The 17,455-nt window shown below is 41.0% G+C and overlaps 1 protein-coding gene across 1 annotated transcript in view; it reads left to right on the forward strand.

Annotated features, from left to right (window-relative positions):
• Positions 1-1,984: 1,984 nt before the first annotated feature.
• Positions 1,985-17,455, forward strand: part of CUL5 (cullin 5) — a 31,512-nt gene continuing 16,041 nt past the window's right edge. The window contains exons 1-8 of the mRNA XM_063394590.1: positions 1,985-2,331; positions 9,741-9,850; positions 12,169-12,268; positions 13,623-13,799; positions 14,562-14,703; positions 15,718-15,863; positions 15,940-16,020; positions 17,223-17,316. Coding sequence (XP_063250660.1) covers positions 2,308-2,331; positions 9,741-9,850; positions 12,169-12,268; positions 13,623-13,799; positions 14,562-14,703; positions 15,718-15,863; positions 15,940-16,020; positions 17,223-17,316 — 874 coding nt within the window. The 5' untranslated portion in view covers positions 1,985-2,307. The remainder of the gene's footprint in view (positions 2,332-9,740; positions 9,851-12,168; positions 12,269-13,622; positions 13,800-14,561; positions 14,704-15,717; positions 15,864-15,939; positions 16,021-17,222; positions 17,317-17,455) is intronic.

Genomic DNA, 17,455 nt, shown 5'->3' on the forward strand with positions numbered 1-17,455 from the left:
TTTGCAGTTACAGCATTCTAATGATTTGTGGTTTTATACTCTAAGCTTTGCATCAAAAAGACCTGAGATGAAGTTTTCTGTAGCAGTTCATTTTCTGGATCTGTATATCAAAAGCAGTTTAGAAACATCACTGAATTGTGGCATTAATAGCAACCATATATTAAAAAAGAAACTAACAGAAAATGAAAAGAAAAAAAATATCAAATAATTGGAAATGCTCACATTTTTTTAAGGATTTGGGCAAAAGAGAATGAATCAGTTCATAGAGTAGTGGCTCAAAGAAATGGCTGCCTCCATGTGACATTCTGTAGAATATTTACCTGTATCTCAGCTTCTCTGGTACTTACCTACCTGTAATATAATACACAGACAGGAGAGAGGAGAGGTTGAAGCACAAATGCAGAAGTCTCACATTTTACTGCCCCTGCTGGAGGCCTCCTAACTTCAGCACTGTTGTAGAACATATGTGCAATGAAAAGTGCATAGCACAATTAGATCTATATTGCATAATTACATATGATATGCAAAACTGTGTCCATTGCATGTGCAATAAATACCAGATACTTAACTACTGATAGTACAGAACATATAATAACAGCAAAGAAAAAATAATAAACTAATCGGAGCATTTGGAAGCTGGAAACCTTGTCAAAATAGGAGATTATTCAACACCTCCTTTTCACTTCTCAATTAAAAGAAGGCCTTAATAGGACTACCACGATTTATTCATTTAATAAGGGTGTAGGCCAGATTTGGTCAGCATTATCAAAACTTGCACAACAGTATACACATTTCTTAAATATTTTGTTACAGCTTTTCTTACACTTCAGGGTCCCTATCCTTTGCAATATGAATTTATCTTCAAATCCTGTGCCCCAGGAGAGGCAAAGGGAGGGCTGCCATCCCTGGTGGCCAGTGATGTGGCTGTCCATACTAATGACTCAGGGCAGGCCAGGTTGAACAGGAAGCATCAGCACTCAGGGCTCTGAGCCTGTATGAAAACCTTGTTGAAATTTTCTTCAAGAAAATTTTTTATGCAAACGCTAAATGTTTTAAGAGAAAAGTGAGATTCTGTCTTATATAAAGAAACCCTTAAATTTTCAAAATCCTTCTCAAAAGGTGCCTAAACGCAAACTTTTCCTACTAAATATTCCCTTGTGTTGGATTTTGATGAACCTTGTGTGTCCCTTCCAACTCTGAAGATGCTGTAATCACAGAATCACAGAACTGGTCAGATTGGAGAGGACCACACGGGATCATCTGGTCCAACCGCCCTGCTCAAGCATCCTAGAACAAAGGATTGTGTCAACTGTTCTTTCGTTTTCCAGTGAGGGGAACTCCACAACTTCTCTGGGCAATCTGTTCCAGTGCCCAGTCACCCTCACAGTAAAGAAGTTCTTCCTTATGTTCAGGTGGAACTTCTGTGCCCACTGCCTCTTGTTCCCAATTGCATGGCACCACTGAGAAGAGCCTGGTGGTGAAGGTCCATCCTCCTGACACCCCTCTTTCAGACACTTACACAGTCTCTCATTCTGTAACTTGAACACTGGTGACAACTGGCACGAAGCGTGGCGCCTTAGCCGGAGATTGGGTGCAGGGCAGCGACCTGGCTTCGCAGCACACGGCTCGGTGCGGGCGGCGTGCGGGGCCGTGCCCGCCGTGCCCCCCGCTCCCTCCGGCCGGGCGTGCGGGGGCCGGGGCCGCAGCACCAGCGGGGACAGGACGGCGGGCCGTAGTTAGTTAGTTAGTTGGTTAGTTAGTTAGTTAGTCAGTCAGTCAGTCAGTCAGTCAGTCAGCTGTCAAGTTGCCCTTACAAACCGCAGCGCCCCGTCCCGCCGAACGCGGGCTCCGTGCCGAGCCCGTCCCGCGGGTCCCTGAGGGCAGCGGCGCCGGGCCGGGCGGCGCGGGCGGCGGCCGGCAGGGGGCGCTGCAGGCGGGCCCGCAGCCGCGCTGGGCGGCGGGGCCGCTCCCGGCGCCGCATCATGTGGGCCCGGCCCCTTCCATGGAGCCGCGGCCGCCGAGCGCCGCCCGGGCGGACGCCGCCATGAGGCTTTGAGGGGCGGCTGCGTGCGGAGTGCCCGGCCGGTCCCAGCGCTGCCGAGCTCCCCGAGCCTCGCCGCGGGACAGGGAAGCCCAACGCTGAGGCCGCCGCCGCCGCCGGTGCTGCTGCTGCCGCCGCCGCCGCGGGTCCGGGCGAGCGGGCGGGCGGCCCGGGGCCATGTAAAGCGGCAGCGGCCGGTGGGAGCCGAACCGAGCTCGAGCAGAGAAGCCGCGGCTGCCGGCCGGGGAGGCCCCGCAGTGGGGATCATGGCGACGTCTAATCTCTTAAAGGTGAGAGCGGGGCCCGGCCGAGTCCTGCGGGAGGAAGGGGGAGGCGGCGGGGCCGGGCGGCCCTGCGGGTGGCCGGACCGGGCAGGACGGCGGGGACGGGGGCAGGGCCGGGGTCGGGCCGCGGGTGCCGCTGCCCGGAGTTGCCGCTCCCAGGGCCCCCCCGCAGGTGAGCGGCCTTGGGCTGCCGGCCTCGGCCCGGCCCGGCCCCGGCGGCGGCTGCTGCCTGCTGCCAGCACCGCGCTCCCGCCCCCCGGCTCTCCCTTCCCAAACACCCCTCGTTGGGAAACAGCGTTGCGTCGTGCAGATAGACAGGGCACGGTGACTTCTCTTTGTTTATTTAAGAAAATCCGGGTGTACGGAAAATGAGTTTTAAGTTAAACAAAGAGTTGAAAAATGTCTTCGCTGAGGGCAGGTGCCGTTATTGGGGTGGGCACCGTGTTCCAGTTTTTTTGTTACCTGCAGTTTTCCTGCAAAGGGAAACTCCCGGAGGCCTTTCGCTTACGTTAAGCAGCTTTGCTTTTGTAGTCGTATGTTTTCAAGCACTTTCCCGGCGTTTGATGGCAGATGTCAGTCACCCCAAGCTGCCGCAGGTCGAAACAGAAGATTTCAGTGGGACAGTGCAGTGTTTGAGCTCAGGACTGCCTGTCCTGATCTTTGCGGTATGTATGAGAAGACTCAGTGTGGCCTTTGAGGCCATGCTAGCACAGGGAGGATGGGCCTGCTTGAAACCACTGTTACTAATGCCTCCAGTAAGTGTTTCTACAGCACCGGTTAACTACAGTGCTGTGATAGGCCAAGGGCAGGCTGCCTGCTTAACTTGAGGAATTGACAATTGAAGATATAGATAAATATAGGCATAAACATGTGTTCAGCGCTATGTATAGTAGTTCATTGTGGTCCTGAAGAAGTACTGCTTGCATTTTATTAACCTGACCTAATTTGGATGTATAGATCTAGCCTGAATCTGCTGGCTTTATTTATTACTCTGAGACATTCCGTGTGAAGAAATGAGAAGTAATTTATCCCCTTGTTTCTTCCTGATATTAAAAAAAAAATCTTTCTATTAAAAAGATACATTTTTAAAAATCTTTCTTTGAAATTAATTTTAATTAATTCCTGTATCTTTTTATGCCTGTAAGAGGTTGGTAGATATTTAAGCAGCTAATACTTCAAAATACTTAAAAATCTAAAATTGAGGAACCCAAAAACACAGGCGAAAAAAATAACGTCCCAGAAGAAGAAATGTCCTTCTTGTGGAAAAGCATGTGTTCAGAGCAGGGCTCAGACATTTTATCCACTTGTTAATGTTTTAGACCATCTCTTTGCTGTACATTTGAGGATTTCTGGAAAGTCCAACATGTGCTTTGATGATACACGTGGTGGGATAGCCCACAGCAGATAGGAGAAACAGTGACCAGTGGGATTTGTCAGCGTCCCACCTCAGCTATTTTGAAAAAGCAATAAGTCATAAAAACAGAGGTGCCTTGACTTGGTGAGATGGCTCTTGCCAAACTGAAGTCCTTGTGTTAACTAGTCATGCTTTTGTCACTGACCTTTGCGTCATCTATCTTTTATATTGACAATAAGATGTATATGCTCAGCATGTTTTAGGAAAAAATGCTGCAGGGATATATCTTCTAAAATAGATCTTTTTGGTCACTCTGAGTGTGGTTAAGCACTTAGCTGACCAATTAGTGAGTTTCCCAATAAGAATGAAGTATGATTCCCACGTTACTGAAGGAAAGATTATACAGTGACTTGCCTTTGTTTATGGCAGAAGATAAACCAGTGTGAGAATTAGAACTAGGGAAGGTCCTTTGCTCCCCAGTTCCGCTTGTCAGTGCTCTCTGAGAAGCAAACTGTTGATTCCAGGTCCGTGTTGCCTGGCAGTGCCTTGTGCCATCTGAGCCTGTCGAACATACTTCTGCTTTCATCTTTAAGGGGCAAAAAAGCAATGTCTGGGCACTGTAAAAATCCCAAGCTAAGAAAGGAGAGGTGTTAAAATCTGTGAGTTTCTTCCATATCTTCTCCAAGTAAGTCTGCATAGTCAAATCTAAGTTGGGTATAGACAGGTCTTAGTTTTTGCTGGCATGAACAGGACCTGAACGTTTTCTTTTGTTTTCCCCCATCCTGGTTCAGCTTTCTGCATAGTTGAGAAAATCATGTGAAATATTCCTTTCTGATTCTATTACCAGATACCAGCTGAATGCGAATCTGACTGGCTGTCATCATTTTAGAGTGCATCATTCAAACTCCACAAGTGCTGAATTTTCCTAATTGTAAATTCTTTTTTTTTAGTGAGGAGCATATTCTTGGAGAACCTTCTTTAAATGCCAGATTAGAATGACCAATTGTGTTGAATCCTGAGAGATTTGAATCCTGAGACAGAACAAACTGCAATGTGGTGGAAATGCTGCAGTACTTAGTAAGAGCCCTTACAGGGTCAGCTGGTGCCTTCCCTACCTGTGGCAGAGCTGCTTTCCCTCGTTGAGGCAGTGCCTTTCTGGTAGGTGACCAAGCCATTTCCAGCAGAGTCCCCGAGAGTTTTTTGTCTCAACACACGTGACATTTTTAAAGTGGGGTACTTCCATTTCAGGGCCCCTGTAGGACTTGTAACTTGCTCTCTTTGCAGTGATGATATGCTCTAAACCAATTCACCCATGTGACATGAAGACATTTGAGTTTTTCTCCAGTTTGTGGAGCAGAAAGCACCTCAGCTTATTGTAGCACAAAGAAAACCTGTAGCCATATCCACGCTGGCAGATCTTGACACTGTTGTAGAGCCTTACTGGAGCTGCCAGCAAGTGCAGGAGTCTATCCTTGCAAGATGAACTCCAGCATGAGCCTGGTATTAGGAGAGAAGCAGCAAAGGAAGCAACAGTTTTCCCAGAGCTTGAATGAAATGAGAATTGCTACTTGCCTTTGCATCAGTTTCAACTGTTTGTCACTGACAACGAGGAACACATTTGAAGTTTTTGAATTTTTTGACTTGAAGTACATGTTTCCAGATCTGTTTCTTCTTGGCTGTTTCCATTTAGGATATCCTTAAGAAGCTAGGGAGTGTTGTGTGCTAGTTAGTTACATACAAAAGCTTTTCCTATGGCTACTTTTCTGCTTTGAGTAGAAGCTTGCTACAAGCATTACACTGATTTTCAGAGCTACTTGAAGCAGAGATTAATCAGACAGTGCTTGTTTCCATCTAGGACATCATATTTCCTATTTCATCCCTCTGTGAGCTGGCTTTAGTATAAATAATGTCTGAAAACAATGAAGTCGTAAAGGTGAAGATGTTACTCAGATGCAGATCAGATGTACAGTAAGACCCAGAGAATGCTGCTTCTCTACAATTCTGTGTAGAGCATCTGGCAGAGACCAGGGCTGAATTTCTCTGTGGCCTGAAATAAAGAGAGTACACAGCAAAGAGAGTTCCAAAGAGACATTTTGAGGTTCAAAGGGGGAGCATGAAGGTCTTGGTGTATTGCCTTGCCTTGTTACATCTGTTATGTTTAAGTGCTTATGCATAGAATTGAACAGAGAAAAGTATAATGTGTAAAGTAGTATGTATTTCAAGTTCAGTGTTAACACAGAACTTTAAATCTTTATGAACAAATTTAAAGAAGTAAATTTTAAATCAAAATATTTCATAAGTGGAGTTATTTTTCAAAGCTTTAAAATTTAAACACTAGAATGGCTACTTAGCCAGGGTGTGACTATCACCTGTAGTCTGTGTTTTCAGAAAAGATTTGATAAGTGGAGTAATTTTATTTCATCAAAAATATGCTTTACTGTCCTGTTTACCTTTCCTTTGGAACTGTGGTTGGAAGTAAAGTAGGAAAGAAAAATTGCCCGGGAAATACTGCTCAGAAATGGCATGTGTGACTTTGGTAACAACTAAGAATTGCCACTGTTTGACCTCCTCTTCTACTATAAAATGTGTTTTCTCTTGTGCACTAGTAGGGATGGAATTAATGAATGGGAATGATACACAGTAGGTGGTATTTAATGCACCCTTTCTTCCTGTAATTGCTGTATGAAATTGTAATGTCATGGAAGCCTAAATCTATGCAGATGATGTTGCTGTAATCTTCTTTGATTTCAGTAAAGCTTTCCATACTGTCTCTCAGAGCATCCTTCTGGAAAAATGTCCAGTCCACAGCTGGATAAACACACGCGATGGGTGAGCAACTGGTTCATTATAGGGAATTGGGTGATGTCAGACTGGAGACCTGTCATAAGTGGGGTTCCACAGGGCTCCATCCTCTGCCCTGTGCTCTTCAGCATTTCATAAATTACTTGGACACAGGGCTGGAAGGGACTCTAAGCAGGTTCCCAGATGATACAACACTGGGAACAGCTGCTGACTCCTTTGAAGGCAGGGAGGCCCTGCAGAGAGACCTGGACAAGTCAGAGAGGACTGTGCAGTCACCAGCCAGATGAAGTTCAAGAAGAGAAAGTGCCGGATTCTGCACCTGGGGTGGTTCAACCCTGGATGTACAGACAGCCTGGGGAATGAGATGCAGGAGAGCAGTGCCACAGAAAAGGACCTGGGGCTCCTGGTCTGTGGCAGGTTGAACATGAGGCAGCAGTGCCCTGGCAGCCAGGAGGGCCAACCCTGTCCTGGGGGCATCAGGCCCAGCATGGCCAGCCGGGCAAGGGAGGGGATTGTCCCCTCTGCTCTGAGCTGGGGCAGCCTCACCTCCAGTGCTGGGGGCAGCTCTGGGTGCCACAAGATAGGAAAGACATTGAACTATTGGAGAGTGTCCAAAGGAGGGCAACAAGGATGGAAAAAGGCTTGGTGGGGAAACATATAAGCAATGGCTGAGGTCTCTTGGTGTGTTCAGGCTGGAGAGGAGGAGACTGAGGGGAGGCCTCACTGCAGTCTGCAGCTTCCTTGTGAGAGGAAGAGGAGGGGCAGGCACTGATCTCTTCTCTGTGGTGAACACTGACAGGACCTGAGGGAATGGCCTGAAGCTGTGTCAGGGGAGGTTCAGGTTGGGTGTTAGGAAAAGGTTCCTCACCCAGAGGGGGTTTGGGCACTGGAACAGGCTCCCCAGGGAAGTGGTCCCAGCACCAGCCTGGCAGAGTTCAAGAAGCGTTTGTACAATGCTCTCAGGCACACAGTGTGACTCTTAAGGATGGTCCTATGCAGGGGCAGGAGTTGGGCTTCATGATCCGTGTGGGTCCCTTCCAACTCAGCTTATTCTGTATTTCTGTGAATTGTTTATTGAACGTAAATAATTGTTTAGTAGGATTTTTCATCCATTAATTTTTATTTCATCTTCTGCCTAATTAAAGAATAAAGAAGGAAATGTGGAAAAATTTACTACTATGTATAGGAAACAAAGTTCTAAATTTCTCTAATGGGATTTCAGGATAAGCTTTATTTGAGAAATTCTTTTTAAGTAGACAGATGTTGCTTAAAAGTGGACACAGGGTTTTTTACAACCGTAGTTGAGGTTTTTTTGTGCTTCTTGGGATTAGGTAGGTAATCACAATCTAAATCATATAAATAGTTGTGTTTGCAGTCCTCTTTCTCCCTATATTTTAAAGTGAAACTAATCCTATTCACAAAGATCGAGCATTCGGGTTTTATCTTCAGCTGTTTTTGGTGAAGGGCTGAATTGCATTTGTCAGGATTTGCAGAACAGATTTTTTTTACCTGTTCCAGAAATCTTAAGGGATCTTCTCTGATGTTTCATTCAAAAGGAAAACTTTTGAGGAAGTTGCTTTTACTTTTTTTATAATGCCTTTTCTGGAACTTCTGGCTGTTCAGTAGTGGATATTTTATGTTCATTATCCTTTAAAGAGGGACTTGGAAGTATCTGTAAGCAGAAGCTAACAATTTTCATGGGGCTAGGAAAGATTGGAGCAACGCATCAAACATTAGGAAATAATTGTAAAGCTGGCTTTATATAGGGGAAGCATTTAGTTGATGAGTTTCAAAAATGATGCATTCAAATTACTTTTTTTTTGCAGTGGAAAATAGTAGGTAAAACTGTCTCTGAATAGGTAAACAATTTATTATTTTATTTTTTATGTTGAAAGATTTGTAGATTTTATCAACAGGAGCTGATTCCATAAAAGCTGTGTTCAGTACCTACCACAATGCTGTGAGGCCTTCAGGTGCTGTGGCTGTAAAAATAGTTACTGTGGTGCCTGTTGCGTCTTCATAGCTTGAAGATGAGGAATCTTTGCACTTGGGAACACCAGGGGATATGGTTGCCAAACTGTGCTTATTCTGAATACTAAATAACAGATTTAATTGTAAATTTCCATGTAGAAATTAATCAAAAGGAGGTGATTGAAGGAACATGGCGTGCTGCTTGTGCTTGTTTATCTGAAGAGATGTTAGTTGCAGAACAGTGCACTTATCAGAATTTCAAGCAGTTAGACTGTGTTAGTTGCTCTATTTGAAGTGAATTCTGTCAAATGTAGTATTTCTAGCCAAGACAATGATCTGTTCAAAAGTAAACAGTGCACTGGAACATAACCCTGCAGATAACTCAGCCAGTGGTCTTTCTGACACAGAGCTCTCAGTCAGTGTATTATTTTAATTGCAGGTTTTTCTTTTTAGAATGTGGAGCTTTAAGCAAATAGAATCACAACATACGTGGTAGAACTGCTGTTTTTCTCTCAAAGTTGTTGGGTTGTTTGGGGTTTTTAAGTAATGGAAGTTAGCCTGGATACTGTGGTGAGATTTTTCAGAATAATCAGAATTATATGGAAGCACTTCATTTCTTTAGCTTTCCTGTTCATTTGTATCGTAAATTTGAAAAATCTACCTTGGATTAAATTTCTCACCATGGTGTAAATAATTTTTATCTGCACCAGCAGTAGTCTTGGTCTTGTGGCCAGTTAACCCACAGGAAGGGAGTCTGCGATACAGCAGCTCCTACGTTACTCTGCTTCCTTCCTGCCTCTTTGCTGCTGATGCCAAATGCACACTGAGAGAAAAAAGGTCCACGGTAGCATCCACAATACCATTCCTGACTCCTGGCTGCCATTTGGATCAGGGTAATTTATTGAAGACAGGTTCACAGCTACCTCCTGACTTCCGTTGCAGGTAATGTTGGTTGGAACAGTGAAGCTGCTCCAGGTATCATCCATGCTGTCTGTGTATAACTCCACTAACAGCTGAAGAACACTTGCTAGAACTTTGCATTGTAGCTGATGCAGTGATTAAATGAAAAAATTGGTAGTTTCTTTGAAACAAATAATAGCTCTGTCACTTCTTAAAATAATACTTATTGTGAAAAGTGTTGTTCAGCTGCGGTGGTGTAGCTTAAATGCTAGCTTATGAGGGACACCTGGAAAATATTTTTATGTTAACTGTAGAAACTGTAGTCCTTAAAGATAACTTCAAATAAGATACTGGTTTATTAACAATACTTTTTTGTTGTTTCTTGTAGAATAAAGGTTCACTTCAGTTTGAGGACAAATGGGATTTCATGCGCCCAATCGTTCTGAAACTTCTTCGTCAGGAGTCTGTCACGAAGCAGCAGTGGTTCGATCTGTTCTCGTAAGTCATTTTTTTGTATCTTACATCCTCATGCTTGATGGGAATGCAGTTATTGAACTACTTCTGATACAGAGAGAAGCTATGTCACACGGATTGTGTGGAAACACAGAACAAAAATACTAGTTTAAGTTTTATTAAGGGGTAAAGTGAGTGCCAGCATCGCTGTAAGTGCGCAAAAGTAGAGCTTTGCTGAGATTCAGGTCTTTGCAAATAGGATGGAGAAAAAATAGCATAGCTTTTGACTTCAGCTGACCATATTAAACAAGTTTTGTACCTGCCCACAAACTTTTTGTTAGAATTAGAGAGAAAATGCCTACTGCTGTGTCAGTAAATTCATTTAAAGGCAGTTTGTTGAATGTTATATTATTCTGATTTGAATGACTTTCTTCTAAAATAACTGAAGTAACAGGGTGGTGCAGTTTAACTGGTTTAATTTGAATACTTACCCTAAGAATTAAATATAAGAGTTTTCAAACAATGCTGGTATTAGTGTGCTTTCTATAAACCCTTCCATTTTCTTCCTTCCAAAAAGCAAGAAGTTGCTCTTCCAGAAGTTTAGGTGATTATTTTTTGTGGCATACATTGTGTGATTTTTTGCAAACATGATATGGAAGTGAGTTACAAAAGAAATACCAGAAGTATATCTAAAATTATCTTTTCCTCAATGGAGTTATTTGTCCTCAAATATAGTCATAATTTAAATCTGCAGACTCTTCTTTCACTTCTTAAAATCTGTCACAATAGTATGTTTTTTTTCAAATTTAGTCTTGTTGCACTCTGTCTTTATTGCTCTTTTTGGTGAGGACAATGTAGTGACTCTTCTTACACCCAGTTTAATGCACTTGTTACACCTTTCTGCCAGCCAAGAGGAAGAGTAATCTGACATGTGATGGGCTTTAATATCTTAGGGTGTCTCTGCTGTAGTAGTTGCCAGAGACGTGGTATAGTCGAGGTAAAAATTCAGTTCTGAGTCATTGCTTTAATTTTTAATAACTAGTTCAATAATTCTGCATTGGAATTGAAACTTTATTGTTTTTTCTTGTAGCTGAATTATTGAATAGAACTTAAATAACTTCATGGCTAAATTAAAGCTATTTGGGGAAAAAAAATCCCACTTCCGTAGGTTTATATTTTTGGACAGTGTTCTTTGTTAAGCTTCTTAATAAAAATGCAAAATCTGTAGGTGTCTTCTACATGGCCTTTGAGTATAATTATCCAGTACTGCTTTTTTTCACTGCTGTCAGGAAACAATGGCATTCTAAATACAGTAACACCTTTTCTGCCTGTGAGTGTTGTGTAAGTCTCACCAGTTAGGTTAGATCTCTGTAAACCCTCGGCCAGCACCTTCAATCTGTGTCAAAGCAATTTGCGAGTTGTGTCTTTTTGGTTAAACTAAAAAAGCTGCTTTTGTGTTGAAATAAGTGTATTGATTACGTAGGAACGAACTAATAGCTTCAGACTATAGGGGTACTTTTCTGCAGAGATGTGGCCTTGTTACTGAGAGGTGGAAGAAGAACCAGAGGATGGTAATGAGTCAAAAAAAGGCTTACTAAGCCATGTTGTATATGATGTGTGGTTAGGAGTGTAACTTGCTTTATTTAGTCTTCAGTATGGAAAGATTAGGAGTTAAGATACACTTGCTGGGCTGTCAGGTAGGAAAAATTTCATTGCAATGTTGATTAAAACTCAGAATTTTGCTTTGCAGTGCTGCTTAGCAACTTTTCTCCAGCAGCCTTTAACTTGAAAATGGTGCTACCACGGCCATGGAATGTTTTGAGTGATCTTATTAAACTAATTGAATTACCTTTTAAATTACCTGATCCCTCAGGGTTCAAATTTCTCTCAAGAAAGGTCTGTTGCCTTCATAGGATGTTGTAGGATTGTGAAACTGTCAGGGAAGGCTGCATGTTCGTGATACCATTTTAGAATAGCAGGAGCTGAATGAGTAGTGATGCTGTTACTGGCAAGTGATGTCTGTCTTTGTCAAAGAAAAGCTTTAAAAGTTGTTCTTAATTCAATAAGGATTATTGAATAGGGACTGAAACCAGAATTGTCTTACACATCTTCTTGACCGTAGCTTTCTCCTAGATAGGTTGCAGTTATTTGCTTCCAGGACTTTCTTTAGAGCTTCAGTCTCTTCCCCAAACATGCTTCTCTCCTATGTGTCACTGGGATCTAGTTGTGTGTTGTTTAACAACGGCAGATAGAAAGTGGATTAATTTCTTAGACATGCTGAAATGATGACTGCTAAGGCCTCATACATTACAGCATTAAATTTTGACTAGCTGTTACTAAAAGGTGGATAAATTGTTTTCTAGAGATGTCCATGCAGTTTGCTTGTGGGATGATAAAGGTCCAGCAAAAATCCATCAAGCTCTGAAGGAAGACATCCTTGATTTTATTAAACAGGCACAAGCAGTAAGTTCTTAATGTTTCATAACTTCTATTCACATCGTTTAAAAAATAGCCAAATAATTCTGACTTTTGTTGGGTCTAAATGCATTGCTTTTTTTGTTTGAAATTTTGTGATGTTCTGGAGATTGTAATTACCCTGCAAACTTCTATTGACAAAAAGAAGAGCCTTGAGCATTTGCCTGGCTCATTGTTTTCTCACAGTGCTTGAAGCTGGGATGGGCAGTGATTTTTGTGGTATATGAAAAAAAGTACCCAAACACAGCATTATTTTTGTTTATCCTACAGTATTTATGGGATTTCTTTCCACTTGAAAACTTCTAAAGGCAGAATTTTCCATAAGAAATTACTGTCTGGAAAAAAAGTTTATGTATCTTCAGTGCTATTTTGACATGTTGGTGGATGGCTTTAAAATAAGCCATATGTACAGTGTACTACAAATATCTGTGCTGTCGGCTCGGCAAGCTCAGCTGTCCAGTTTTATGGGCTTCCCTCCAAACGAGTGACTCTGTCAATAGACTCAAAGGAGGCTCTTGTGTTTGGAACACACACTACAGAAAACATCTTTTGCTGTTTAAAAGAGGGAGTTGTTGTGAAATTAAAAGAATCCTAAAGCATCTTGTGACAAAGGTTTAGAAGGATTCTGTACATTTTTATTTTATCCTTTTAGTGAAGTGATTTACACCACTAAGGCTTTGCTTCAAAGAAAATAGTTTTTTATAGAGGCCTTTGTATAACCAGGTATATAAGTGTTGATTTTTAAGTTGCACAGCCTACCTGCTTACATGCCTAAATGCTGTGCTGAGCTGAGGCCTTTTGATGTGGTTTGTGTTGGCTGTTATTTGATAGACAGGGGTTTTTTGGCATTATGATAGCATATCACAATGTAGCTAAGTTTTCAGGCTTTAATAAAATATACATGTTAACTGTCTGTCTGGCTCTAATGAAAGGTTTGTAGATGCCATTGAATCAAAACTTGTCTTTGTATAGAATATAACACAGTCCTTACAGGTTTATGTTAATTCTTTTTAATATGGTTGTACCAGCACATGCCTTTAGACAAAGATTTTTTTTTTTACTTGCACATGACTTAAAAGGAGGAAAAAAACGTTAATTTAGAAAATATGAACTTACTGAGTACTTTTTTTGCTGCTTTCTTTGCCCTTTAGAAATGAGCCATATGACATGGGTTAATAACTACTTCAAGAAACCAAATGGCACTTCAGTGTGTAGCCTTTCTTAGTGTGATACATCTGTATATTTCAGTTTTACATGGGGAGTTATTTTCAGCATAAACAAAGCCTATATTTTGTGCATCAATTGATTTATAAATTCCCTCCCCTGCTCGCCCCACCTGCAGAGAGTGCTGAGTCACCAGGATGATACAGCTCTGCTCAAAGCCTACATCGTGGAGTGGCGCAAGTTCTTCACGCAGTGCGACATTCTGCCCAAGCCCTTCTGTCAGTTAGAGATCACTCTGATGGGCAAGCAGGGCAGCAACAAGAAGTCCAATGTGGAGGACAGCATAGTTCGGAAGGTGGGTGAGCTGTACTGCCGGGGAGCTTTGCTGCACAGCTGCCCTCAGTAACAGCACTGAGGGCCTTCTGTAGCTCAAGGTGAAGTTGCACCAATCCTGTAATGCGGTGCAGCAGCATTTGGAGCAATCACTAAAAATAATAAACCACACAATGGAATATAAAGGGGCACATTGAGCGTTGAAGATGTTGATAAGAGCCTTCATAACTCATCTTAAAACTTTGCAGTGCTTAGATGAGATGTGGAGTTTTTTATAAACTACAGATGCATTATTTGCATACTGGACTTTCTTGTTGGATAAATGCAGTATAAAACCATCAGTCTTTTTCTTTATGTAACTGTGGTGTTAGTTGAGTTTTTAGTTTTGACTAAAACTGTACCTGCCAAATGGTGAATTACATTGGGGTGTTTGCTTCAAAAGTACCCCCTGGTATTACAATTCCTGATACATTGTATTGCTGGAAAGGTTACTTGACTATTATCAAGAACTGTAGAAATAATATGGAATGAATACATGAATTCATGATTGATTCCTTTAGCTGTCCAGTTACATAAAATAAATTAAAAATGGGAGCTGAATATAACTTCTGTAACAAGTTCAGAGCAAGATCAAGTTCTGACACAGCTGAACTGCTGTGTAGGACCTGAAAATTACATTATAAATTGCTTGATATCTGTTTCTGATGTATTGTATTTCTTTGCACAAACTTAAGTCTGCGTGTACCTTTCTGACAGGATTTTTTTTTCTCTTCCTGATATGCAGCTCATGCTAGACACATGGAATGAATCCATATTTTCAAATATTAAAAATAGACTTCAGGACAGTGCAATGAAGCTAGTTCATGCTGAAAGACTAGGAGAAGCTTTTGACTCCCAGCTCGTTATTGGAGTTCGAGAATCATATGGTACGTCTTGCACACACTGATCTGTTGCCTCCTCACTTAAGTAAATTAATTTTCTTCATACAAAGGTGGCAGTTGTGGTGGTAGGGTTGGAATATTCTCAGCATTTTGTATTGATTTTTTTGTTTTGCGTGTTGATACATGATACCAATATAATTTTTGTTTATAATCTTTAGCTTCTAAGTGATTTATCTGTGTATCAGTTACTGCAAAATCAGTGTTTTCAAAGAGTACTTTCTGACCTTTTGGGGTTTCACGTATCACTTAGTCTGTACTCCTTTACGTACTGTTTCTGATTCTTTAGACAGTTTGAAGAAGTGCTAAACAGGCTACATTTAAGACTTTCCGTCTTTTTCTTTGTTGCAGAACAGATTTGTGTATCTGAAACCTCTGTGATATTTCACTATTGCCTGCTATTTTTGAAAGCTTTACAGCCCGTTGAACTAAACTTGTGGCTAATACTCTCTAATATGGCTTTATATAGAAGTCAAGCTCTAAACTTTTTAATATTCCATTTAATGACTATCCATTTCTCTGTAACAGTTATGGGAAAGTGGAAACTTTTCCAAAGCACTGGAATAAGCTACTGTCTCCATTCTTGCAAAACAAAGAAAAAAGTCTAAAAGACATCGTGATTTCAAAAACAGTGTCTAAGAGAAGCTTTTTGCTCAGTCATGTGGAGAACTTTCCACTTTATTAGGCACTATGCTAAGCTTTTTTATTCCTTCCTTAGAATTTTGCAGTTGTATGTGTATTTATGGTTACCAAGTTTGAATGTCTGAAGTGCTGGAGCTAAGTGTGAATTTTTTTCCCGTTTGCTGTAGTTGATCTGAATGTTTCTGGGAGCAAAGATTGGCCAAATTTGGTTACCTTTGTGATCAGAGTCCATTTATCAGATATTTCAAATTGTTCAATGCAGCCTTTTAATACAAGTCTCACTCTCTCACTGAAATTTGCTTATTATTAGCCACATAAATTTCCAAGACCTGAGAGTAAGTTTGGACTTTCTCTTTGCAGTTAACCTTTGTTCTAATCCTGAAGATAAACTTCAGATATATCGGGATAACTTTGAAAAGGCATATTTGGATTCAACAGAGAGATTTTATAGAACACAGGCTCCTTCTTATTTACAACAAAACGGTGTACAGAATTATATGAAATATGTAAGTAAAAATTCTGTTGTAGCTTTGTACTAAACGTGTTAGTACTTAAAATGATTGCTGTTCTACTTTTGCACAGGCAGATGCTAAACTAAAAGAAGAGGAGAAAAGAGCGCTACGATACTTAGAAACAAGACGTGAATGTAACTCTGTTGAAGCAGTGAGTATAATGTGTATAAAAATTATGTATTTCATAGTTATATAGTATTGCAGTTTTTAGTTTTGTGTTACAGTATTATTTGATAGCAGTAAATTGAAACTGTTTATTTTATGTTTTTTATTCATAAATATTCATAAAAAACGCGCAAAACCACGCGTTACTTTCCAATCTGGTAATCTACAATTTCTGCAAGTGTTTTAATAGGACATGTAGATCAAAAGTAAAAACTGAACAGGCAGGTTTTTATTCAGATTGGTTCTTGTTCTTTCATTTTGAGTTAGATATGGTGGATTTTTTTCCTATGTTTAACAATGGATGAGAATTATGTTTGAAAATAAACTGTCAAATCTGTTTGGCAGAGGATTTCTCAGTGCTCATTTAGAACACCTGAAAGAGTTATTGTTCATTGCAATCAAAAGGAGCAATAGAAATTTCATTGAAGCTGTAATATATTTCCTCTTAGGCTGAAATATGGCCATTTAATATAAAAGATGGGTTTTCTTCTTTCCTTCTGCTTCTTCCTTCTTCAGCAATTTTTACACAGTTCAGATCCAAGAGAAAAATTTAATTGTAATGAATATGTCATAATTGTCTGTGTTAAAATTAGTTCAGGAAACAGGTTATTTTAAATAAATACCTTTTAAATCTGATCCTTTTTTTGAAGTGGATCAAAATGTGCTTTACACCTTTTGCTAAGCTGTGAGTCATTGATTTTGCACAGGTATGAATTGTAGCCCGTATAAAGAGGCTGACAAAGGAGAGATGGTTGTGACGTGTACAGGCAGTTTCTGTTCTAGCCCTAACGCCTTGTTGAAGCCATCCAGCCTGGTCCAAATAGGGTATGCTGGAATGGAAACTATTCTTAGCTCTTGGATGTATACTTGGAAATGAAGTAGGGTAGTTACTGTTCCAAAAGTGGTGACTCCCTTGAGAGAGAAGAGTCGACAGAAATACTTAAGCTCATTAATGGTTTGGAGGAGACATTGCCACATTTACTAACCTAAACATTTTGAAGAAATATGGTTCCTGCATAGATTCTGTTCAAACTGCACATACTTTTATGAATCAGTGAAGGAGTTAGTTATTTTATAGAGCTCATTGTTGAGAACAAGTTAGCTTTTGTGTCATGACAAACCTGAGACACATCAGACTTTGGCATTCAGGTGGTTGCGTGGGCTAATCCTGTGTTTAATATGTTTCAGCTCATGGAGTGCTGCGTCAATGCCCTGGTGACATCCTTTAAAGAGACTATTTTAGCTGAATGCCAAGGCATGATCAAACGAAATGAAACAGAAAGTAAGTGGAGCTTCAAGAGCAGTGCAGGGTGAACCCTGCATGGGCTGCATAAAAATAGATTTGTGTGTAGATATATCAAATTACTGTTTTTAATAGATGGTGGTAGTGTTTCATATAAAAATATTATTGCACCTGAACA

The sequence above is a fragment of the Prinia subflava genome, chromosome 3 (assembly GCF_021018805.1).
Source record: "Prinia subflava isolate CZ2003 ecotype Zambia chromosome 3, Cam_Psub_1.2, whole genome shotgun sequence".
NCBI lineage: Eukaryota > Metazoa > Chordata > Aves > Passeriformes > Cisticolidae > Prinia > Prinia subflava.